This window comes from Anticarsia gemmatalis, chromosome 4, assembly GCF_050436995.1.
Source record: "Anticarsia gemmatalis isolate Benzon Research Colony breed Stoneville strain chromosome 4, ilAntGemm2 primary, whole genome shotgun sequence".
Lineage (NCBI taxonomy): Eukaryota > Metazoa > Arthropoda > Insecta > Lepidoptera > Erebidae > Anticarsia > Anticarsia gemmatalis.
In genome coordinates, this window is record NC_134748.1 from 12,433,016 (window position 1) to 12,458,380 (window position 25,365).

A 25,365-nucleotide genomic window follows, 5' to 3' on the forward strand; every position below is an offset into this window, starting at 1 on the left:
TATTTTGATACCCGAGAAAGGACATAGGCTACTTTTTACCCCGGGAAAATGACGCATTTCCCGGGAAAATTCAGAAAATTCAACGAAGTCGCGAAATATCAATATTATAATGACATTGAATTAACAAAATTCCGTTGCCATGGCAACTGTTTTAATGGCGGATATGCCTTAGCGCGACTTCGTTATACTAAGAGATGTAAATCATTTTGAGAATATTTTTTTGTGAAAAAAAAAGCATATTTCATATCATCACGCTACGACCAATAGGAGCAGAGTACCTAACAGTAAAAAGTGTTACAAAAACATGGAAAATTCTGACCCATTCTCTCTTATGTGACGCAAGCGAAGTTGCGCGGGTCAGCTAGTTTGTTATAAGCTGCCAACTGTCCGTATTATTTATTCACAAACAGAAAGATAATTCCGAACGGCCATACAATTGTTATCACTTCCTCTTCCACCCAAGGGCAGAGGGACAAGGCTTTGAATATTTGATTACTAGACGACTCCCGCGGCTTCGTCCGCGTGGTAGCTTTCGCGATCTTCAAAATAAATTAATCAAATTTCCTTAAGACAGTATATGTACCTATATCTTTTACGGTTTAGACAAGCTGTTAAGGTTTCACATCAGGTATCCTTCAAAATAAATTCTAGCCTATGTGTTGCTTAGACTTTAATAGCTATACAACAAAAAGAGTTTCATTCAAATTCGTCTAGTAGTTTTTAAAATTAGCGCGTATAAACAGGCATACAAAAAACAGACAATTTTCTTTTTTTCGATTTATGTTCTATTACTGTTCCTGAACCCCCCTCATTGAATATATTGTAAACATGCCAAATTTCAGCCCGATACGTTCAGTGGTTTGGGCTGTGCGTTGATAGATCACTTTGTCAGTCAATCAGTTACCTTTCATAAATATATTTAGATATGTTACATGTACAGACAAGGCATTTTTACTGTTTTATTATTTAGTATTATATTCGAAGGTCTGAAGCCAGAAGGTTAATTACCAGCTTACCGCAAGGGACACTTGTTTTCACATCTGACATGTCTCTTGGAATAAAAAGGGCTTTTGTCCCTTTGAATTTATGTGGTGATCTTCCTTTTTGAATGTGAGTTATAGGGGTGTTTACGAGGGATGAAGAGGAAAGCCCTTTTTTGTATTACGTTGTTTTTGAGGTGTTAATTCTTTAATACTGCTGTGGTTATTGTAGGATTAGGTAATGAAAGAATAAATAATTACAGCAAGCGTATTTGCTTATCTTGTGTTTGCTTGCGTCTTAGTAAGTTTTTTTGGTCCTTTCACATGTCGTAGTGTCAACCGTAAAACCCTTTATTTAGTTTATATTTAGAAGCAAAGATCTTTCTAGAATTTCATACGTAAGCAGTTGCATCAAAAGCATTTAATTTGCAACAATATTACGCAATTATAATCGAATGAACTTCAATGTATTTAATTGTTCGTTTCCCCTCAAAACCAAACTACTCCCACAGCTCAGATCAAACTGCACTTTTCGAACTAAACTGTCAAAAAATATAGGGCCAGTAGTATGGCTCATCATACTTTCGGTGCAATAAGTTCTCTAAAGTTATATTCCGTCCACCTTTTATCGATTTGTATAAAACTAGATATTTTTCTATCATTATAAATTCAACACGACATGAAATACCGATACGTGTTAACTACTCGATCGTACGAGTAGTTCGCGTGTCTGCAACTATTTGTCGGAACAGTTTGTAGTTTGTGTGTTCGTAGTATTGACCTAAGCTATAATTAGTGCGAAATCGATCCGCGTTTGATGGAGGGCTTCAAGTGTTTGAATGCTGATGTTTTATAGAAGTTTTAAACATAATTATACAAAGGACGTTATGATAGAGAAATGTTTTTATAGAGACCTGGAAGAGGTGAAAATGGCTGGGTCTGGCTGTGTTGCTTTTATAACCAAATTTAAAAATGGAGGGTCTCAATCCAATGCGTTTTCTTTAACTGTTCTAATAGCTTTAAACGAATTTATTATTTATTATATTGTTTACTTCTAAAAGGTAATAATATTACATCAATATAGGTTAGCTTAGCAATTTGGTTATTGACGGACTCCTAGATATTCTTAAAGGCGTTGCTACATGCCAAAAAGTAGTTTCCAGTATGCGTTTGCTCGTAGGGATCCCTAAAGATCCTTGATGTTGGCGAAAATGGCCGCTGCGCCAATATCTATCATTGTGAAACAAGTTTGGGACGAAAAGATAACATGAGAAGGCAGAAAATTGAGCTACAAAAGCCTTTATCATGTTAACACACGGTAACACGATTGCTAAAGTCGCCTCATCAAGTCATATCTTATTCGCATTATCTAATAGTGTAAAGACAAAGTTTTAAGATGTTACGCCAGGCATGTGAGCATTCCATTGCACTGATGCTGTTCATGCCACGGTAGACGCGGTGACAATGGTTTTTGCCACGGTCTGGCGACTGCAACACAATGCGACGCTAAATAGTGCAGCGTCACACGCACTTTATAGACGTCACGTGGTGTACAATCTCCTGCATCGGCTAAAAGTAGTTAAAAAGATGTTTAATCTGAACTTTACCGTATCTGCCCTCAGGGAGCTAAGAGGCTGTTACTAAAAAAAAAATACAGTTTATAAGCAACGAATCTCCATTTTTTCTTAAACATTGCAACACGTCTTAAAAGGCCTTATTTTTTGTAAATATATATTTTTTCTTCGTTTTGTCATGCCAGTGGTCATCTCTACTTAGTTAAGGCTGGCTTCTGACCTGAATCTGAATCTGACTGATGATGAAAATGAATCATTGCCTTTAAACATCAATAAGGACTTTCAAATTCGGGCAGTCTTTTTAAAAAAAACATCTAAAACTACTTGATCAAAAAAGAAGCTACAACAGGGAAAGGATGAAAATATAACACTGGATATACTCAGATTCCTAAGGATATAAAATAGGATGGAACACTGTTCCACAGCGGAAAGCGGATATCCGTACGACCCTGCCATCGGGATGCGACAACCTTTTTTTAATAAACCTCTTTTTGCCGCGTCAATATTGAAAGCGACGGATAAAAAATCTCATGAATGCGCTGAAGGCTGGATAGAATGTCATTGTCAGTGACTGCATAATGTAGCACGTCAAATTGCAGCGGTTTTCAACTTGATAACTTACGATATGGATTTTATTTACCCTTTCTTCCTGGTGTAGAAAAGGTTTGTAATCCAAATCCGACTCTGTGACTCATGTTGACTTTGGTCGTGAAATAGATGAATATATAGTAACAGAAATATAAGAGGTAACAAACAGTAATAAAAACAGTCGAATTGAGAACCTCCTCCTTTTTTGAAGACGGTTAAAAAAGGTTTATTCTCAAAAGGTAATTTAAGTACTGTTAAATTACGCGCATGATTTGTACAAAATATACTCATTTCAACTGCAAACACGTTTGTGGATTTTAACGAAAATCAAAATGCAGTCAAATAAATACAACTAAAGTCCTGTTTTATGTAGTAAATCCTCAATTAATTAAATGCAAGATAACAATGAACACGTGTTACCTTTCATAATTATATCAATGATATAACGCAGTTGACAGTCGATAAACAATGACGGTGATTCAAGTCGTATCTTATCTAAATGATGCACACCTGTATTGATAATTAAGCTATCATCTTTGTTACTGGGTAAATAAGTATTTGTCATATTCAATTAACATGTTAACAAAATCTTTTTTCTTTAAACTTTGCTTTTATCTCTGGTTTCCGTGGGAAGTGTACTGTGTGTATTCAACTACAAATCATAAAATCTAATCATTTATTGATTTAGGTCAACTAGGTAACGTAACTAAGGTCTACCACAAATCTACAAATCTTAAAGTCTTGAAAAGTGATTGTATTTCTCCATATTAGAGTACTTATAAGAAATCATCACTATTAATCAAAATATATTTTTCAATGGTATTTTTGATAATCGCTGTATTTCACTTAAGCGAATCAATTGTCTTCCATATATTTCGATGACTTCGTTCAATTGAACCTGTATCAAATCCAAAATAAATTGTGTATCTACTAAAAATATATCTCTACCTAACAATAACCATTACTACAAACGATCACGTGACAATTTCATCAACAAAGCATACAAACCTAAACAAACACAGTAATTATGTTTAAAACCAATACAAACTAGTTCCAGCCTAATAACAGCCCAGTGACTGTCACGTGACTACATCTATATGAAAATGAATTAAACTCAAACAGAACAATCGTACAGCACTTGTAACGCGATACGGCAATTATTTCTAATTCTCGTATTCCACTGATTACTGGACTGCGTACCGGTTGGACCTCCAAGTTTGGACCTCACTGATTATCATGACCCTTTGGACCTCCATGTGCCGTTTCGACCTTAAAACTTGGATTTTGCCTATACTTTAGTGCCCATTGGACCCCCTATTAAACAACGTGTTCCGTTGGACCCATTTTTTTACATCTTCGTATGAATAGCTAAAGTACAATCGTGCACAAAAGTGACACACTTAATCAAAAATAAAACACGATGCAATAAATAAATCAATATGTTTATTCAAAGATATAAAAGCAACAACGTCAGCTTTATAGGTTCAGGGGTTTGGGCCCTGCGTTGGTGACTAAGTGAATGAGTCAGGACTTTGATTTTTATATGTATAGATAAAATCACCTATTCCAATTAGATCACGTATTTACCCGATTATAAATCTTTAAGTTGGTATATTCCTACAGGTTGTACCAGAAGGGTGTGGATAATTGTTAATATAAAATAATGTGTATTATAAGTAAAATAATGTATATAAATCACAGATCAAATATTAAAATCAGTTTTATCCTAAAGTTAACAGACTGTAGATATAAAAATAATAATTATTATATTATACATGGTTTAAGATCACAAATTCTAATTACAATTAAATAACAGTAATGCCATTACATGATCTTTATTTTTTTAAGCAATTAAAGTACCTATATTATTGTATACAAATCATATAAATTATTATAATCACAGTATATCATAGAATTTACTTACATTTTTGCAAGCAAAACCTAAATATGGCGGCTTTTCTCAAAATTAAAACGTTGTAGCCTGACATGTCAGTGTCCTGACTTTGTTCATAATCGTATTTCCTTTAATTGTTATAGTGCCGCGACACTTCGATTTATATTTGCAATTCCACCGTGAGGACCCATTTTAATTATCTTTTTTTTTATAATACTGGTAACCATCATTTAACAGAATCTCACCACCTCTTTTAGATGTCACGAAACAAAGTTCTTGTGTTTTATCTATATTATTATGTCGACTTGTTGAAGGGACTACTTCTATTTGAGACATTATTCATTAACAATGATTCTTCTTTAATCTGAAACAGGCCATTAAATATATTCGTTTTATTTAAGTTATTATTTTACACGAAATAAGTAGTGAGTAAATTTACCACAACATAAAAGACAACTAATTGAGTAAACTCAGCTATAAGAAAAAGAAATAAGAAATTAAAAATAAGAAAAACAATTGGACTAAAATCTATAACAATAATTAGGTAACTTCTGAAGAGTGTCCATAAAACAAAGTTCCAAAGAAGACTAAAGTGTATTATTATGATTTTTTTTATTTTAATCATAACCAATGTTACTAATAATGACACATTTTGCACCGGCTAGTCGACGGTCGGCTGGTCGAGTCGTGTGTGTATGAACAAATTAATTAATGTATAATAATTTGGTGGAATGCTAGCATGACTTACTTTACAAATTCACAGTATGGTAAGTAATAATTTTTCAATAATTAGCAGAGACAAATTAAATATAGAAATAATAGTGACAAAATTATCAGAAAAGAAAACCACGGAAGATTTGAAATATACATCCAAATAAAATCACTTAAACATGCAACAGATAAAGTAATTTAATACTTACTAGGTACTTAATTAAACGTTTCCTTGTTTTCTTATTACTTGTGATTATCACCTTTTACCACACGGAACTTTATTGCACAAATGCACACACGTCAACAACTTAAAGCTCCAACTAATTGTAATGTAATGCAAAATGTCACTGTTTTGTTTTTGCTGGCCTGCAATCCCTCTAATGGAGAATGTTAACAAATTTTGATTTTTAGCCCTCCTTATTCTTTGTTAAAAATAAAAAATACTAGTGAAAGAATTACTTCGATATCTCAATTAGTTTCCGATTTATAAGTAAAACAAGTTGTAACCGCACGACGCTTGCTCTCGGGGACGGTGTGACGTCACTCTACACTACGCTCAGTCAGGCTCACACAGTCCGCTTGCGGTCGCGCGCTCGGTGCGTTGAAATTATACCTAAATACTTTTAAAAATGTTCAATTCAAATACTAGGAAATCATATGTTGTGCCTAAATGTAATAAAATTTTATGTAGGTAAGTATATAAGTAATAATAATTAACTTTATCTTATAATGAAACAATTTCTAACCGGATTGATCGCGAATTTATTATTTTTACAGTGGCAGCAAAAATGTAAAAACAATAAGTAGGTACGCGATTATTTCGATTAAAAATTGTTTCTTTACAATATGCGTGATCGTGAATATCTAACATTAGCTGACTCGCGCAACTTCGCTTGCGTCACATAAGAGAGAATGGGTCAAAATTTTCCCGGTCTCTGTAACATTTTTTATTAGTACTCTGCTCCTATTGGTTGTAGCGTGATGATATATAGCCTATAGCCTTCCTCGATAAATGGACTAGCTAACAGTGAAAGTTTTTTAAAATTGGACCCATAGTTCCTGAGATTACCGCGTTCAAACAAACAAACTCTTCAGCTTTCTAATATTCTAGTATAGATATTACAAATATGTATAATATACTAGAGGCCGCCCGCGACTTCGTCGCCATGGAAACCCTTCCCGTGTAAATCCCGATCCCTCGGGAACTCTGGGATAAAAAGTAGCCTATGTGTTATTCTGGGCCTTCAGCTACTTATATACCAAATATCATCGTAATCGGTTCAGTCACATTTGCGTGAAAGAGTAACAAACATCCATACATACATACAAACATCCATACATACGTACATACATATATACATACATACCTATATACATACATTAAATATTTAATTAAATATTAAATATTGCTGGACAAATCACACACGGTCATTTGATTCCAAACTAAGCAGAGCTTGTACAATGGTCACCAAATAACTGATAAACATACTCATATACTTCTCAATATATAGATAAATTGACAACCAGAACAAATACTCGTGCTCATCACACAAAGATTTGTCCCGGATGGGATTCAAAACCTCCATACGCGGCGCTACGGTTATTGCGGCGAGGTGACCGCTTAGAACACTGCGCCAAACGTACGGAGTAAATAGTACAAATAAATAAATAGTATACATATAATACAATAGTATGTATACATACATGCATACATTTTCGCAAACTTTCGTATTTATAATAATAAAAAGGATTTCGGAGGCAACAAAATCTCTATTTGTTGATAAATAATGCGCAAACATTATTTTCATCTATTTTAGGTAGATTATCAGATTGCCCTGTTTCAAATCCTTCAACCATTTTATTAATTGAATAATATTTACTATTACTACACTATAAATGTAATAAGCGGATGCAAACACAACAAAATACTGCGCAAGTTATTTCACCAACAACAACGGCTGGCAACTTAATACTAAGCGGGACGCGGCCCGCGCGGCGCAAGTGTAGTAGTATGACGTCACAACCACTCACGCGGCCGTTAGCGGGACTCGATATTTTTCGAAACTTTGAATGCTTATAAAATCAAAACTATTCGGTATTTTTGACTGAAACAAAAACTAGTTTATATGTATACACACAGGCTATACTGTGTCAAAATTTAAAGCGGCATACCTAGTAACATTCTCCATTACTAATACTCACCCCGCACCATACCCCTTTGTCTACTCCCTGCGCCCGCGCGCCGAAGAGAGCGAGGAAAGGTCTAGCTTAGACGCGAGTTTGCCTTGCGTATGTCCAAAAAATGATAATGTTCGATTGTCTATATTACTTATAAAACATATTACACTTTATATACATAAGTTTCATTGGTGTTTCTACATGAAGGTTACCAAAATAATAATAATAGTAATACCGTGTATTTGCTTAGGTACTTGTTTCGTAAATTTTTTTGATTTCCATTTAACTATTTTCAACATAACTGTACCCCTTTCCCAACTAAATAACATTGAACGAACAACAAGAACACATATTTTTTGAAGGTCCAAAGGGTACTAAAAAAGAGGTCCAACGTTTATTTTTTTACTTGTTTTAATTTGGAAGGTCCAACGGGTACTACAAATGAGGTCCAATGGGCACATTGATTATTTTATTTTGAAGAAGGTCCAAAGGGACCTAAAAATTAGGTCGAACGGGTAATATTTGTAATAGGGTCTAATCTTTGAGGTCCAACGGGTACGCAACCGATTACTGGATACAGTCAACTACAAAAAGGACTAAACAATTGCCTAAAAGCATTGTTGTCGAAAACTAAATTTAAATATGGTTAGGATTGCAGTGAATCAAAATCTGAGCTGCTTATACTCCACAGCCAGTTTAATTGCAAATAGGTAGTCAAAAACGTTGGGTTAAATTTCAGTGGTAGGGTTTTAATCAAATCCTTTATAACCTATCACTTTTATAACCCGATACCAAGGAACAAAAAGACGATACGAAGGAAGAAATAAGATAACATCTGCCTGAAAACCGGGCATTTAGTTAGAGGTATAAATTTGATATTCCGGGAAACCCCTAAAAATTTTCGACGAAAGAATCTTTTCTATTGATACGTTCATAGAAATGGAAAGTCACCTTCCTGCCACCTTTCTTAGTGCATTTACAACCAAAGCATCGCAACGACAAGATACAAATGTTTGTATTTTTGTTCCTGACTGTACTTATAACAGTCCACCGGATCGAGGTTATTCGATTTAATCCAACACGTCACATGTTTAAAATATCTGCACCAGATGGTATTACATATTTGTACTGAAACTAATGGGGTCGTATTGCAGATTTTGAGGTCAAAGTCATGGTTCAAAACTCCTTAAAAACTATTGCTAGATTAGTTGTATAAGATTCTTGTCTGCTGATGTAGTGTCCTAAATGCCGAATGTCCTGAATCCAAGGAAGTTTAATCATTGTCAAGGTTTTAACTTCCTTGAGTCATCATGTTGTTCAACAGTATATAGAATTGAGGCACCCATAGCCAGTTGCGCCTACCGATCGGCGAACGATTTGTGGGTTAAACAGACCATGGTGCGGTCGTTCCATGGATGGGTGACCGCATGGTGGTATTTGAACTGAGCGTCTCCGTGCTTTGGTGGACACTTAAAAAGTCAGTCCCGGTTGTTGTCAATTAAGATAACAGGCATATCAAATGGATGGAAATATTGCTAAAACTGCACTCTGCTGACTACCGATATTGTCTAAAACCTTTGAAAATACCAAATTCAATTGCCAATCAATCTAGTTTCAGATCAATCACGGTCTACCATTCCCGAAACTAACAATAACTATTCAAATTTCTACCCCAAATATCAAGCCAACTTTCAAGACGTTGTGGTAGGCCTTTGAACTACACAGTCACTTAACACTAAACTTAGGTTCAAGACTGCGAGCTTTGACCTAGATTGTTGGCTGACATGTACCAGCGCCAAGTGGCCATTATTTCTGCTGGCTAAAACATCTGATAGCCACTCGCGTTCTGGGTTTAATGATAGCTTGGAAGTCTCACCAAATTGCCGTTTCATTTTTGATATTTAGGTTTTCTATGTACCCTACAAAAAGGTCAGGTTGGTAGTATTCGTAACCAACGGTCCTGTATGACAAGATGTTTGGATGTGAATGAAGCAAGTTGAGGATCGTCCCAAGTGACGTTCTTTGGTCTCTGCCTACTCCTATAGGAAGAAGACGTGATTTTATGTATGTAGGTTTGCGATATTTTTGTTGTATACTAAATAGGGAATGTATCTTACTGGGAATGTTTAAAAAATGTCTATAACTTTCATCAATATGTAAAATCCTAAATTTAAATGAAGTTGTCAAATCGTCATCGCCTTCGTCGAATCGCAATGTATATTTTTAATGTTGAACAAGAACAAGCACACTTAAATCAGGGCGCTAAAATTATATCTTTACTAGAGTATTATATTAGTGCAAGGGAATACGGATCACAACAAAATAATCACTCCATGCGTAAAATATCGCCGGTTTTTGCACAAAAGTGTTTACCCAGTTTCCATTGCATATAGAAACGCAATAACTCATACTTAAGAAACTAACATTGAACACGTTATCTGCCTCTACATCTAATTTAATCAAAGGATTAAATCTCAAGCACCACTGCAGCTATCTACTTTACATAATAATGTAGATAATTACAGTAATTGCAGTAAAATCTATTTTTAATACACATACAACGCCACACAATATAGAATGAAAATAATATTTATTTTGAACAATAAACATATAGTAGTGTAAGCGACTATTGATTACCAGGTCCCGGGTTCCATTTCCGGATGAACAAGATCTTATTAATATTTATATGAGAATATTTCTTAATAGTAGCCTGGAATTTTTACCCCATTACATGTGACTAACATTTTAAATGGCGATACGTGAGTGTATTTTACACACCTCTATCTTACACCTCCGGATATTATGTAAAGTCGTTATATTTGCCTGCATCTGTTGCGTAGTCGGTAGTTAATCCGACTGATGATCACGAGGTCTCGATTCCGATTCCAGCTGGGACAAAGTGCTATTGGTATTTTTGTAATTTATATGAAACTTTTTGTAGCTAATAGTAGCCCGGAGTTTGGTTTCGTGCCCAGTATATGGCAATAAGACTCATCCCATATTACATGGGACTAACGTTGTAAATGCCGAAACGCGAGTGTATTCCATACACCTTAGCCTTCGGGAATTACAGGCGTGATATTATATACTTACGTAAATACAACGCATATGTATTCGTGTATTCTAAAGCAAATATGTAACGGCAGATGCGTCGACAGGAAGTCGTTTTATCAGTAGTGTTTGTCGGCAATACAATTATATACCTATATCGTATTTATATATATTTCCTTAAATAACGATGCGCTGATTTGTTATACAAGTGATCTATTAATAATAACAGGTAGTTGAGTACCTTTAGAAGTTTTTAAGTCGTACTGCACTTGAACAAATAACAAATTATTTAGCTTGATGAGTAGTTTTCTTAGTTTTAGTTTAGTTTTTTTTTGCTAGTCATAGGTCCAAGTGTACTAGCCTTTCTACTGGACTTTCAGACTTCTCAGTCGTTTGTTGCTAAAGTTAATAACATAAATTTTCGTTAAACTAGATTAGTATGACGCGATATCAATAAATTATATCAAACTAGCTTTTACCCGCGACTTTGTCCGCCACCTGAATTTTCCCATGGAAATGCGTAATTTTCCCGTGGTAAGAAGTAGCCTATGTCCTTTTTCGGGTATCTTAATATCTCCATACCAAATTTTGTGCAAATTGGTTCAGTAGTTAAGACGTGATTGAGTAACAGACAGACAGACAGAGTTACTTTCGCATTTATAATATTGGTATGGATATGGATCGTGAAACGCCCACCAAATAACTATATTTTTTTACTTTAGAAAGATATAGGGCCAGAGTCACAGGTCATGAACAGTTGACAGGTAAGCTATCTACTACATAAAATGAGTATATTATGTATTTTTAATATACTTAACAAAGAATAATATAAAAGTGGTCCCGGACTGAGAAAAGGTTGGGAACCCCACTAGATAGTGTGATGTGAAATACAGGAAGTCCATTGTCGGTTTTATATAACAGAAAAGTTGACCGTGACCTTTCGAAGGTCGAGGCCATAGATGATTGAAGCTATGAATATTTCAGTGATACACTTAAATTCAGTTTTAATGAACGATTCTCAAAATAGAATTTTTAACGAGAATAGTTAATATGTATGAGTTTTATATTTTGTGTAAAAAATATATTAACTTGAGATAAACGGTAGTTTGTTTTTTCATGTATATTATAGTTTCTTTTATTCTTTCTCCGAAATTGACTTAAGGAATAACAGAAACCCTAAATTCTGAGGGTTGCGGTGGTTTATAAAAGTTTTACTTCTCCGTAGTCAATGATTTAAAGCTTAATGTTCTTGTAAAGCCCTGACAGGTACATATATCGAAAACTACTCGTAAAATTGGGATCAATTTCTAATGGCACAGAAAGCACCAGTTTCTTATTCTATTAACCCAATAAAAAAATAAGTTAATTTTAGTTTACAAATATAATCAAACAATATTTAAAATCTACTTTTTTGGAGCCGGTTAAAACATATTAAAGTATTTATATATAGCCCACAAAACAAATATAGGTATATGTAAAAGCTTCATAAAACACAAATAGTGTGGACAGAGTGATTGTAATTAAACAAATAGTCGGAAATGCCAGACATTCCGTGACTACATAATGTGATTAGATATGTGTGTCTGTTTGTCACACGTATTATCACTGACCTTGTTTCATATACTATTGTAGTTAGTTTTACATTTATACCTGTGTTTGTACTTTTATTTGAAATATCAAGGATGTATCCTTCAGTAGGTAATTGAGACGAAATTTGATATAGAAGGCCCATTTGATTTTAGATTCTTGTGTTCCGCTTATATTTTAAAAGTAAGAGGTTGCTAGGATTTATGTATGTTTGTTACTCTTTTATCCTGATACTTCTAATTTTGACGTGAAGCATGGAGATAGTAAAAGACTCGAAGACTAAAAAAGGTTTTTTTCCATACGATTAACCTCTATTGCTTCTAAAAAATCAAACCTTAAGCGGCTAAAATAGGGGATGCAGCTTTATGTATTTAACTAAGCCAAAAAACGTCATAATTCCTCTTCATCTTTGTCTGAATCCATCATCAAAACTAAGCAACCTCAAGAAAATTTAAGTAACCTAGAGCCTTCCGTCATTGTCAACCTGATATACCTATTCAAGCATATGTTTTATCTTGCAGAGCTCCACGCGGCTGCCAAAGAGACGGTGACCCTCGCTGAGCAGAGGTTCGTGAGCAAGCAGGATGAGTGGCAGTTCGACAGCAACTGGCAAGAAGTGCTCAACCATGCCATCATTAAGGTATACCATCTACTTTATTATTTAGTCCCTAACCCGCAGTAGGCCCGCGTGGTGGACTCAAGGCTTAACCACTTCATACTTACGGGAAAAGACCCTTGCCCAGCAGCGGGACATTAAGAAGAAACAAATTATTGATATAGCCATTTTTTTTAATGAATGAATCTTGCCTATATTATTTTAAAGTACTGATTGGCTAGTAAGGGTTCATCCTATAATTAATTGGATTTCGCTCCATAGGCAGACGTAAAAAGTACTAGACACATTTATTTTTAATGCATAACTTTTTTTAATAAGTATTTCACGGTGCATAAGTATTTTATTATTTTACCTTCAGGTTATGGACGCTGAAAAGCGTAAGGCTGAGAGCGGACGCGAGCACCAGAGAAAAGCGGCAGCTTACATCGCAGCTGAGAAAAAGGTTTGACATTTATGAATCATTCACAATGTTTTCTACGTACTATTGATCAATTTACATCATAATAGTAAAAACTGTCACGCGTATTTAATACAATGGGTTTTCTTTGTGATCGATATCACTTCACAACTTATTCCAATTTTAGAGTAAGGTATTCTCCATCCATGTTTGTTTAACAGTTTTGTAATAGACAGAATTTTGCCTACTTATTGTAAAATTTAAAAAAGGGTCGCTTGCTATCTATCTGTAATTTATTTCATGTTGAAATATCTCATTCTTCGTCAATAAATAATTAAAATTAACAAATAACATCATATTTTCAGGTGACAACATTAGAAGAGAATCTAAAACGCAGTATCGTCAAATCTCGCGTTTACTTCGACGAGAAAAAACTGTGCGACGAACAGTTACAAACACAGAACGAGAAGATAGAGAAACTACAGCGTCTTATTGCTGACGCCAAGTTCAGATATTCCAAGTCATTGAAAGCTTTAGAGAAAATCTCCGAAGAGATTCATAGAAGAAGGGGAGAGTATCCACCGGGGAAAGATTCCATCCCTGTCGGCCCTAGGGAGCCTGGAGTAGGGGCAGAAAGAGACGCAATACATGACGAAGACACAGCTAAAGCTGAACACGAAAAAGACGAAGAATCGAGCCTTCAAGAACTTAGAATGAGAGTCAGAGAATTAGCCTCGAAACCTATTGAAAAAGACGTTGAAACCGACGAAGCTTGGGCTTTAGAACTGAACGAAACGATCAACAAACTAGACCAGTTGTTGATGATGAAAGAAAACAATCAGCAGAAAAGATCTAAATTCACTGCTAGTAGTCCTAGGAATTCTAGCGCTCCTTCTACATCTACTAATACTGGGAAATACACTCACCCACCTAGCGACACTTGGAAACCAGAAACGAACCTTACTAGAACGAAATCTATCAGCAAAGATGTTGTATACGAGACTACGAACCCACCGATTAGTAAAACTGAGAAATCTAAGAGTATGATGTCGTTAGATGTCCTAGCACTAGCTAGGGATACTAACATTATGGATAGAGAATCGTATCTTAAAGCAGTGATTGAGGACAAGTCACCAACAGGCACGTATACAGAGAGTAATTCGGATAGAAATGATACGCCCGATGAGATTTTAATGGTGGAATGTGATTCCAGTGATTCCAATCAGAATCCAGTGATAAGGATGACCAGTTCCACTGTATCAGATAGTGATAACAGCTAGATTTATTTTTTTTGAGTGATTTTTTTTTCGGTTGTGGTCGAAATTATTTTTTTTCTGATTTTTTTGGTCATTCGTGTGTGTATTTTAAATACGTTTCTAATGAATGTCAATTTTAAATTTTAGATGTTTTTCTAGATAATTAGGAAAGTAAATAAAAATGGTAAAATATTATTTCGTATTGATTGGTAGTTTAGTTGGTAATGTGCTAGTATTTTTAATATTTATAATACTCATTTTTAATCTCATTCGAAAATAACTCGAATATGTCACTTAACACTCACATTCATGTTCAAGAACCAATTTCCAATAGTTATTTTAGTCAAAATGTATTTATTTAACCTATTATTGTCCCACTGCTGGGCATAGATCTACTCCCACAAGATAAGGGTAAAACCTTAAGGGCTAGCCAAATATTGATTTATTATAAAACAATATTTATCCAAACTATAGTATGTCTATATTTTACTGCTATCGAAAGTAAACTGCTATACCTACTGACTTAAAATATATTTTGAAATATGCCAATTGAAATTATTTTTCTTACGTTCCTTTCGTAAAGATTCTGATAAAAATACTAGCACATTATAATGTTAGATATAAATATTTCCTGAGTGATTCCACACGGACAGTGTCGACAGATATTTCAACATTATTGATTGTGACTTTTGCGTCAAACGTGACTTACTTGCAACAGTGCTTTATGAAATTATTAAAAATTACGAAATGGTTACAAAATTCGATTATACTACCACTATGTTAGTTCGATTCGGAACAAGTATGAAACTATTTATTGTTGCGGCTCAGCTGTTAAATCCAATAATAACTATTTTTCATAAAATCCTCTGAAAACGTAAGATAAAAAATATTGAGTTTACGAAACACGCTCTAGTCATAAAAAATTACTCACATGAACTTTTATAAATCTCCAAGGACATATAATTAGTCATGATGCATTCTGTTGCACGTAACTAAACGTTTGATGCTACTCATCTCCCATGATTCTTAATCACTGCCTTTAGTACTAATTTCTAAACAGTATTATAACACCATGACGTATTACACGTTTAAGTCATTAGTTTATTTTCTATGACAGTCAATTCAGCCATTTAATTTCTATTCTAATATAATATGTCCCTGCGCTTTTCTTCCTTACGACACGCTTAACATTAGCACGCTTTCAACTTCTATCTAATTCTGCAATTTACCAACATTTGCACGCTTTCAACTATCTAATACTTAAATTAGGGTGATAATTAAAATAAAGTTTATACAAATGTTCAAAAATGGTAATGCTGGCGTTCACAGGCTCTCGATCTATCATGTATAATAATTATGTATATTGCAATTTACGGAAAGAACTAAGTAGTAATGTGTGTTGAAAGCGTAAAAATGTGGTTTGTATGAAATATTGTCGACACTGTCTCATTTTGGTAGCTGTTAGAGTTCTAGTTGTAGTCACTAGGAGCCATAACAGTCCACCGACGAAGCTCACCTATTTGTATGTATTGATAACTTAGCGTATGGCCTTTATACATCGACGAGTGGAAAGACTTGATAGTAGGACTGTGAAGGAAACTAATTTTAATCTCAAAAGATAACATATTTAGAAACCTGTGAACCTAGATTATTTGATAAAGGCTGGCTAGTGAGCCCATCTGTACACATTAGTTGAAAACCGTCTAGATTGCTAGAGATGTTGGCTAAATAATACTATATGTATGAAAAAGTGATCAGCGCCACAGGTATTCTGCAAATTTCCAATTTTTTTTGTTAATTCTAAATGTCAAACTCGCTACTCGACAGTATCGAGCATGGGAATTCGCGCTTCTTTTAATTTTCGTAAAGAAATTCTCTACAAAAAAGACCTTTATTATGTTTTATTGCTTTATATAATATTTAAGTTTTATACCCGGTTTCAATAAAATTACAGCTCTATTGGCTAGGAGGAAATTATATATCAGTACCTCTATATTTTTGGTTTATATAAGCAGTTATATTTTAACGAATTCTCTTATGAAATTAAAATTAGTTTTTGTATAATCTTGGTTTAAGATAAGAGTGAGAATAGATTGGAGTTTGTTCTAAGAGTGATAAATACAAGAAAAAGGGTTGTTTCGATAGATTTAGGGGCCATTATGATATTTAACACGAACTTTGTAACGTCTCAGTGTCTTTTGAAGACTAATTCAAGTTCCAGTGTCCGTTTGAGGTGTTGTTGAATTTTAGATGTCAACTTTTATAATATTAATGCACTTATTATATGAAATTTTTATTTTGAAAAGATCATCATTTTTTTTTAATGATGGTTGGAAATTTAAGGCTGTGGCTGCGAGTGAAAATTGTAAAAATTAAACAAATTACTCCATGAAGTATATTGCTATTTTTTTGGTTAAATGGATTCCAACAAAACTTTGCTAATGTCATCCCTATTTTAAACAGGTATCTTGTATCTAATTGATACTTATCTGAAAATAATTATAATTTACTTATAGAAAGTAAATTAATCCAGTCCTATTTTCGCCTAAACAGCACTCGCATGGTCACAGTCTAAAATATAATATTTTTCAAAATTCCCAGTTGAAAAACTCATTATAGTCATGATTAAACACCTAATTTCACTAGCGTATGTACATACGCAAGCAAACGTAAATATTTAGTGCCTTCATTTAACACGAATTTTGTCATGAAACGTTAAACTCGGCCCGTACGAGGATGTACTTAATACGGTTGTAGAACTAATACTAATAATATTTGTATAATTTTTAATTTAAATGTGACTTGTTGTGTTTATCAGTTATTATTAAAAATAGATTTTGATTTGATATTAATTAGATTTGTCAATTTTAGAATGGAAATGTATGTGCTGGAAATACATGTTTTTTTATAGGTATAATATTGGTACCTAATAACCTTACTTTATTTTTTTTTATATTTCAATGAATAAGGTAACATTGCTTTACTAAACATTCCATTTATATATATTTTAAACTCATTGTTTACTGTACCACTTCTGGGGTTTTCGAAAGTTTATTTTATTTTTCAGTATTTTAAACTACTTTTACATACTGATAAATACAACAAGTGATAAAACCAACGCGATGAGGGTTCACTAACATACTCATAAGTTTAAGAATAATAAAAATATTTTTTAAACATCAGTATAATTATTTTAAGTGATGCATTTACGATACATCGAGTGAGTAAAGTTTTTAATGTTTCAACGGTTAAATAAGCAAGCTCTTTAAACAATGATTAAATTATTTAGCGGAGAGTAATCTCTAATGGAAAAATTTCTTCGAACATGTTAAAATCGTTTGAAAACACAAGGCCCATATATTTAAATAAGACATATTATATATTTAAATATATAGGCCTTGTTCAAACTGTGACCTACCTATTTTTGCATATTGTTGCCCAGTAGACCCAAAAGCACCATGAGCCCTAACTTGGTAATATAGTTCCGCAATCTCCCGCTAGGAGAATTTAATCATTGTTAAGTTAGTTAAGACTTGCACCACCTAACCAATGTTCCATAATTTCTTTTTAACTTTTATAATTACTATAATTACCTACTAATAGTATGAGTTGTGATATGACTTGCAGTCATACGAAACTTAAATAATAAGAAATTATTACATTAAAATGTGGACACATTATTAACCGGATAATGCCAGCACATAATAATGGACTAAATATACTTAAATATAATGTATGGAATAATTTATCAAATACAATATGGGAAATCACCATAATACTTTTGAATAAAAACTTTTGTCTAACATGACATTTTGTTAGTCCTATTCCATCTTCATAAATAATTTATAATTTTTCTTGTGGTCTTAACTTCCGACGATATTACTAAAGCAATTTTTGAGGGATGACAACAAATGATTTTGTTACTTATTATATTTTTTCTTGCGTCGAAATACTTTTGAAAGGTTACATTAAATACCATTTATTTACTTTATTTACGAGAGTAACTCTAAATAATACTTAAACCAGTATTTATGAAGTACCTATTGATATAGGTAGCATATTTTTTAAACCATATTCTCCGAAAATTGCTTTTCAAAATATTTACAAATTATCACCAGATATTTACAAAGTGAGCCACCGACTATGTACTAAGTTTGTCTGTCTGTATGTCACCGGTTGCACTAAGTGTCGCACTTTGATGTGTTCTCACGTAATAAAGTTATTGTTACACGTTATTGTACTTGCATTCGATTTCAACCGTTCTACGTGTTTTCAATAAAATCAATGTTCTTAATTTGTGTTTTATTTCGCGTACCTTTACAGTAATCCATTTTATAGTAAGTCCTAGAAGAGAAAAAGTAAGATGGATGTTGAAATATAGCTATGTAAATAATATTTTCTCGGCATCTTCACCACGGAAACTTGGTAACGGCGTAAATTCTTCAATAAAATGCCACTGAATGAGACAATAGAGAGAGAGAATATTTCATCATACTTTTGAACAAGATGTAGGTACTTCCACGATGTTATCTCATATTAAATTAGATCTCTAGTTCAATATTGGTCGAATTACAAGGTTTTCTTAGTTCAAAGGCGAAGGAAAATAAAATAAAAATCAGCATAGTTTGTTACTCCATTTATATTTCACATTTGATAATATTCAACGGTCCCATATAAACAATAACTTAGAGCTACAACCACGAGGCGCGGTACACGAGGGGAAGGCACTTCTAGGGAGTGAATTCGTAAAACACGTCTAACAGACACTACCTACATTGTGATACTACCTAGTAGGATAAAGGACTTTGATAATGCTATTTTTCAATGATATTGAATACTGAAACCTCACTTAATTTTAAGTAGTGTTGAAAAGAGAAGAATGTTATCAATATCGGTTTTATTAACATAATTATGTATAAAAACTGATCAGCGCCCCTAGTGCATCTCGCGTGAATTTTAAATGTCCACCATTCGCTTATCGACAGAACCGAGAAGTCAAATGAGAACGTGACCAAATTTAGTTCATACAAACTTCGCAAGGATCGCTGATTTCATAGTCTTACAAAATAGTAAAAATCAAGAACATTTACCACCTTTTTGAGTATGTGACTTTCCAAACTTTAATCACAATGCACCTTACGTGCAATACATTTGAAGACAAGTTATAAGCGTAACTTAAAGCAAAGTGATGTCTCAGTATTCGTCTATCAAGTTCATTAATTTCTATCTAGTATTTACAGGCCTTTGGGCGGCTTGAATGACTCTAATGAGAGGTTAATGACTAACCAAGTAAAGAAGATTCTTTAATTATTTATATGAATGTTTCAAGATGACAACACACAACATGCATTTATACGGCTCGCATTACATCAAAATTTCGGAAAATATATCGGATATCTTAACAAGAGGAACAGCTCTTTACAGTCACTTAATTTATCGGAAAGTTATCCGACACTTATCCAAGTCTACAGCTTTATAAAGATTAGTTTCATAGGATAAAAACAAGACTATCAGAAAAAATATGCAAGGAGAACACGATTTAAAGAAAATAAAAATAATGAAGATGATGGAAATATAGATTTTTTTGTCATAGTATAAGTTGCGAACTTGCGAGCCGTATATCTTAGTATTATTATTAGAAATAATGAATTAAAAACGGGACTTACAGTCCTTTACCATTGAGGTATTTAAATAATTGATTCATTGCTTTCAAACGAAGTTCTTTTAATATCATAGTTTACACCTAACAAGAATAGGAATAATATATAATTTTTAGACTTTATATTTATAAACCATACTGATATTGAATACAGGATGATTAATACAACCCAGAAAAAAATAAATGCTAGAAAATGCGGGAGGAGTCGCGGGTAAAAGATTTCAAGTTTTAAAAAATCCCAGATTGTTTTACTACGCCAAAACAATGAATCAATTTCACATAAATATATAGTTAGTTTATTAAACATGGAATACTCTTGCAGGCGCATCGACGCCATTTTAACTGGCCACAAACACCCTGTTCCATAGACATTCAGACGAGACATTATTTAAATAACATTAAAATACATTGATAATGACTTTGCCAAAATATGTATATAAATAATCTTAATTTGTACTGTTAACTCTACAATGTGAGGTCAACTGTATGCACATACTCTGACGTGAATACCTTATAATGATGAATTTTGAAAAGCAGAGTAAATGTATGTAATGTAAATTCATACTACTATTGACGATACGACTATAAGACACAAGAAACAATATCCGCGTTGATTCAGACAACGAAAAGTATAATTATACTATCTGTATAATATAATAATGTAAACGTCTACCTATTACGCCTTTACAGCGAAACCACTGAAGCGATTTTCAATAAATTTTAACATTGAGATAGATAAACAACTATTATTTTGAAATCAATCACCAAATCTGTTTTTATAATTTATCTAAAAGTGAACGGAGCCTTGCGCGCCGAATACGTGCACGTGCGCGACTATACGCGCATGAGTATTAAAGTTAATATATGCAACTTATTGCTCTGCCTTCAAAAATTCCTCCAATTCAACCCTAAATCCAGATCTATAAACAATACAAACCAAAGACAGTAATGTGCATACAGACGACATTTTAAATAATTTATTTAAAAACCGTTTGGTAGCAGTACACTTATATACTAAGTTCGTACGGCGTGGAAACTTACTGAAAATAACATGAGAATTATACAGATATTTTATAAGTTTTATTAACATATTTATTGGTGATTTTTTTTACTATTTTACATAGACATTCAAACGAAGTACACTTTTATGTCGCAAAAATGAAGTATTTATTTGCGACTAAAGTAAAATATAAGACATGGAAAATTCTGTTAAATAGTATTTTCAAATAGGTTTTTAGATTTAAAATATGTTATCATTCAGTTCTTGCCTAGTAAAATATTGGAAATATTCTCCACAGCCGCGTGAACGAATGCAAGAAAAATATTAAAAAATATATCATGAACAATTGCCTTAAAATAATAATAAAAACAACATTCGACTATCAAAAAACAATAATTATCATAAAAAATAAAATTATCCGTTGATTTTGAAAAATGATTACATCGGTGCTTAAATAAAAATCGACTAACGGACTATCAATAACGGTGTATAATTCAGAAATCGCCTAAAATACTAAAAGCACTGGGCAGTGTTTAAAAAAATATTAATACTATACCAAGGTAACGTTAATTTGAAATACATAATATATATTTTTCTATACATATAGTTTTAAAATGCACAGTATTTTTGATAAAATTCAATTCTCTCAATTTCTCAGATTCCTTTTGATAAAAGGAATCTGAGAAATTGAGTTGAATTCTCAGAAGAAGGAGATTATAATTACAATATTTGTCAATATTAAAAAGGTATTGAATGATAATTGCATTGATTTTTTTCATTACAATAGTCTTGTTATTATCAAAACACTGTGCATATTTAATTAAATATTTCGCATGTACGCCCTCTCTTAATATATGTGTTACTCACATTGAAACTAAGTACAGTAAAATACTATTAAAATATGTATTCGATAATTCATGTTACAAAAATAAAATATTGGAAAAAAACAGTAAAAAAATATGCAAGCGAAGTTAGTTTTTAAAAATCTTACTGAAAAGTAGTAATAATCTAGTACTTTCAAGCAATATTCGCTCCGAAATGCTTTTTTACATAGGTTCAATATGGTAACACAAATATATAACATAAAATACATAATAACACGCCACATAACGCCCGTAACACATATTTAGTCGATTATATAAACTAACAGACTAACTAGTAGATTTCGGACATGTTTGTACGATAAACGCAATTAAATGCATCGTTGAGGCGCTTGTAAGAGCCCGATTTGTAAATACCAAATAATCTCAGTTTTTCTTGAGCGAACCCGGGAACTAAAGATGTATATCTATGAGGTAATAGAATATAGGATAATGTATATTTATAATATACGTGTGTGTTTCTGGAACTGTAAACCATTTGTGATATTTTAAAACTTCTTGCAAGAGATTTTATGAAGCTAAGTTTAAACAAAATTATATGCTTCCATTCTGACAGGATACCAGTGGTTACTATAGTAAAATAACACACACAAATTAATACGAAAAAATTAATACATAATTTTGATTTAAAATTATAACTCATAATTGTAGTTATCTAATAAAATGATGTAAAGAAATTTTCACATACCAGTACACATTTTTATGTGCGTATTAAGAATTTCATTTTGGGTAAGAAGCACGGGCTAGAAAAGACTCTTTTCCTTTTCTTTTAATATAACATTTTACATTAATTTTATTACCCAAAAATTGATTTAAAATCTGTTTTTCCTGCAATGGATGCGCCAGTATACATATTTTGTTAAATATATTCCCGGATTCAGTTTAAAATCGGACAATAATAGTAGTAGTTATATCCTAGCGACATTGTACTAGTGTACTAAGAGCGAGTGGTGTTATAGCTTGGCGCGCGGGCGAGTGAGCACCTCCCGCCACCACGGGGCACGCTCGAACGCGCCCGGGTGACTGAAGAATGCTTTCTGGATGTTTTGGTATAGCTGAAATAAGAAAAATATGTTAGTATGCTATTAGAGGCAATATGAACTGAATAATATTGAATTATATTATTATAGAAGAGCTCTGGAATCTAGACTCATAATGCATACACAAGTTAAACTAGTGACTGCATTTCATAAATAAATATATTAGTTTGTAACATAAGACATTGTGGTTCGTCTATAGAGGATCATCTTGTGACCGTTAATGATATAAAATATAATAACTATGTACATACAGATTTAGGTATTATACCAACATTTAGAAATACGTACATGGATAAACACGTGCTCGTACGAAAATATCAACTATTGACGATAATCGTTTGTAAACAACAGAGCTTTTTAGAGATCGAATGAACATTAATGTTACATTATGTCCAGTTGTTCTATATGTATTTAGCTATGGTAAAATGTGTTATATACTCACATAACCATCGCTCTTCCCGAGCACGGAGTTGAGCACGAAGTCGGTGGGCGCGAGCGCGTCCACCACGCTCACCACGTCGTGCTTCAGCGCGCCGCACAGCTCCAGCACCGCCTCGCGGACCAGCCGGGCCAGCGACTCGCCCTGCACACACACAATACATTGTTTTTATAGTATTCTATAATAAGTGTAGTCACTTTTTTATCGTAGCGATGGAAAATGTGTTATCAACTACTAAATTTAATTTAAAAAGATACGTTTATAACTTATGAAAAAAGAGGGATGTACATTGTAACTGTCCTAACAGATATCAACATGAACAAGTTTAACAATTTCCGGGCATAAAAAGTACCCCATTTAATTTTTAACAGAAATAATATCTAGACAAATCCTTTTTCACATTATTATTCTATCAAAACTGTACTCAAAATCATGTTCAATTTGCTATTAAACATCAAAAAACATTTTTTTAAATCTCACCTGTGCATATCCCCCTTGATACAACTCCACCAAATGCTGATCGAGGGACCACAGTCCATACAGACAGAACAGCTTGGTCAGCACCGGCTTCAGGCTTTCCTCCTTCTTATCCAGGCTCTCCAACGAAAACATAATCACCAGGTATTCGGCGTAAACCTTAGTTAACTCCTTCCATTTGTACACCTGACTCTTAGCGCGGGCCTCAAACTTAGATAGACCTTTAGCTATCTCTGATTCGTATTTCTCGTTTGTCTGCTTTAATAGCCAGCATATTAGCCATTTGTAGGTTGTTGTTATGACTGAAAAAATAAAAATAATGATATTTTAAAATAGCGTTTTTGTTTAACTGACGAGTATGGAATTGGAATTCCGGTCGTGACAATGTGATGTAGAAATTTTTTTAGGTATCATTTGTACTTTTTAGAAACTCCCTTGCATCAATACTGTTTAGATTGATCTAAGAATGTTGGCTTTGTTTAGGAATCGAACCCACGGCCGCATTGGTACTTATTCTATTCAGTTAAACAACCACTATAACACTCACTGCAAACGATTACATTATCTATCAAAAAATCTTCTAAATTTTAATGTTTTTCCATGATCAACTTTATCGCAAGAACAAGATTTACTTTAATACTAAATTTGGGATCAATCTATCAAAAGAGTCAAATCTATTCTTCGATAGAAGTTTCATAAATTTAAAAAAGCAAAGAAATTAATAAAAATAAATCTGTAAATAAATAATACAGTTAAATCACTCACATTCCCTAGTCTTAAGCTCATCCGTCTTGGTACACCTGAACTTGGCCGACAGACAGCGCTCCCAGTTCTTCAAGAACGTGACAGTATTAAGGGGGGAGTCGACCTGCCCCCCACTGCTCGCGATGTGGAACTGTCGCAGCAACCAGTTGCCGGTCTGCTGAGATAACACGTTGTTGTCCCCTTCGTATGTGACCGTCGGCTCGTGGTTGCTTCTGATGTCGCCTAGATTTGCGCACTGCAATAGATTTACACAATTGTAGGATTATTATTAG

General features: G+C 33.4%; 2 protein-coding genes across 2 annotated transcripts in view; one reads left to right on the forward strand and one right to left on the reverse strand.

The window, feature by feature from the left end:
• Positions 1–19,126, forward strand: part of LOC142972605 (SH3 domain-binding protein 5 homolog) — a 45,122-nt gene extending 25,996 nt beyond the window's left edge. Inside the window, exons 4-6 of the mRNA XM_076113862.1 lie at positions 13,085–13,203; positions 13,538–13,621; positions 13,942–19,126. Coding sequence (XP_075969977.1) covers positions 13,085–13,203; positions 13,538–13,621; positions 13,942–14,856 — 1,118 coding nt within the window. The 3' untranslated portion in view covers positions 14,857–19,126. The remainder of the gene's footprint in view (positions 1–13,084; positions 13,204–13,537; positions 13,622–13,941) is intronic.
• Positions 19,127–19,453: 327 nt separating this feature from the next.
• The window catches only part of LOC142972606 (peroxisomal acyl-coenzyme A oxidase 3), a 29,467-nt gene continuing 23,555 nt past the window's right edge, over positions 19,454–25,365 (reverse strand). The window contains exons 11-14 of the mRNA XM_076113863.1: positions 25,094–25,328; positions 24,332–24,630; positions 23,855–23,995; positions 19,454–23,427 (exon numbers count right to left, since the gene is read on the reverse strand). Of these exons, the coding sequence (XP_075969978.1) occupies positions 23,326–23,427; positions 23,855–23,995; positions 24,332–24,630; positions 25,094–25,328 (777 nt within the window). The 3' untranslated portion in view covers positions 19,454–23,325. The remainder of the gene's footprint in view (positions 23,428–23,854; positions 23,996–24,331; positions 24,631–25,093; positions 25,329–25,365) is intronic.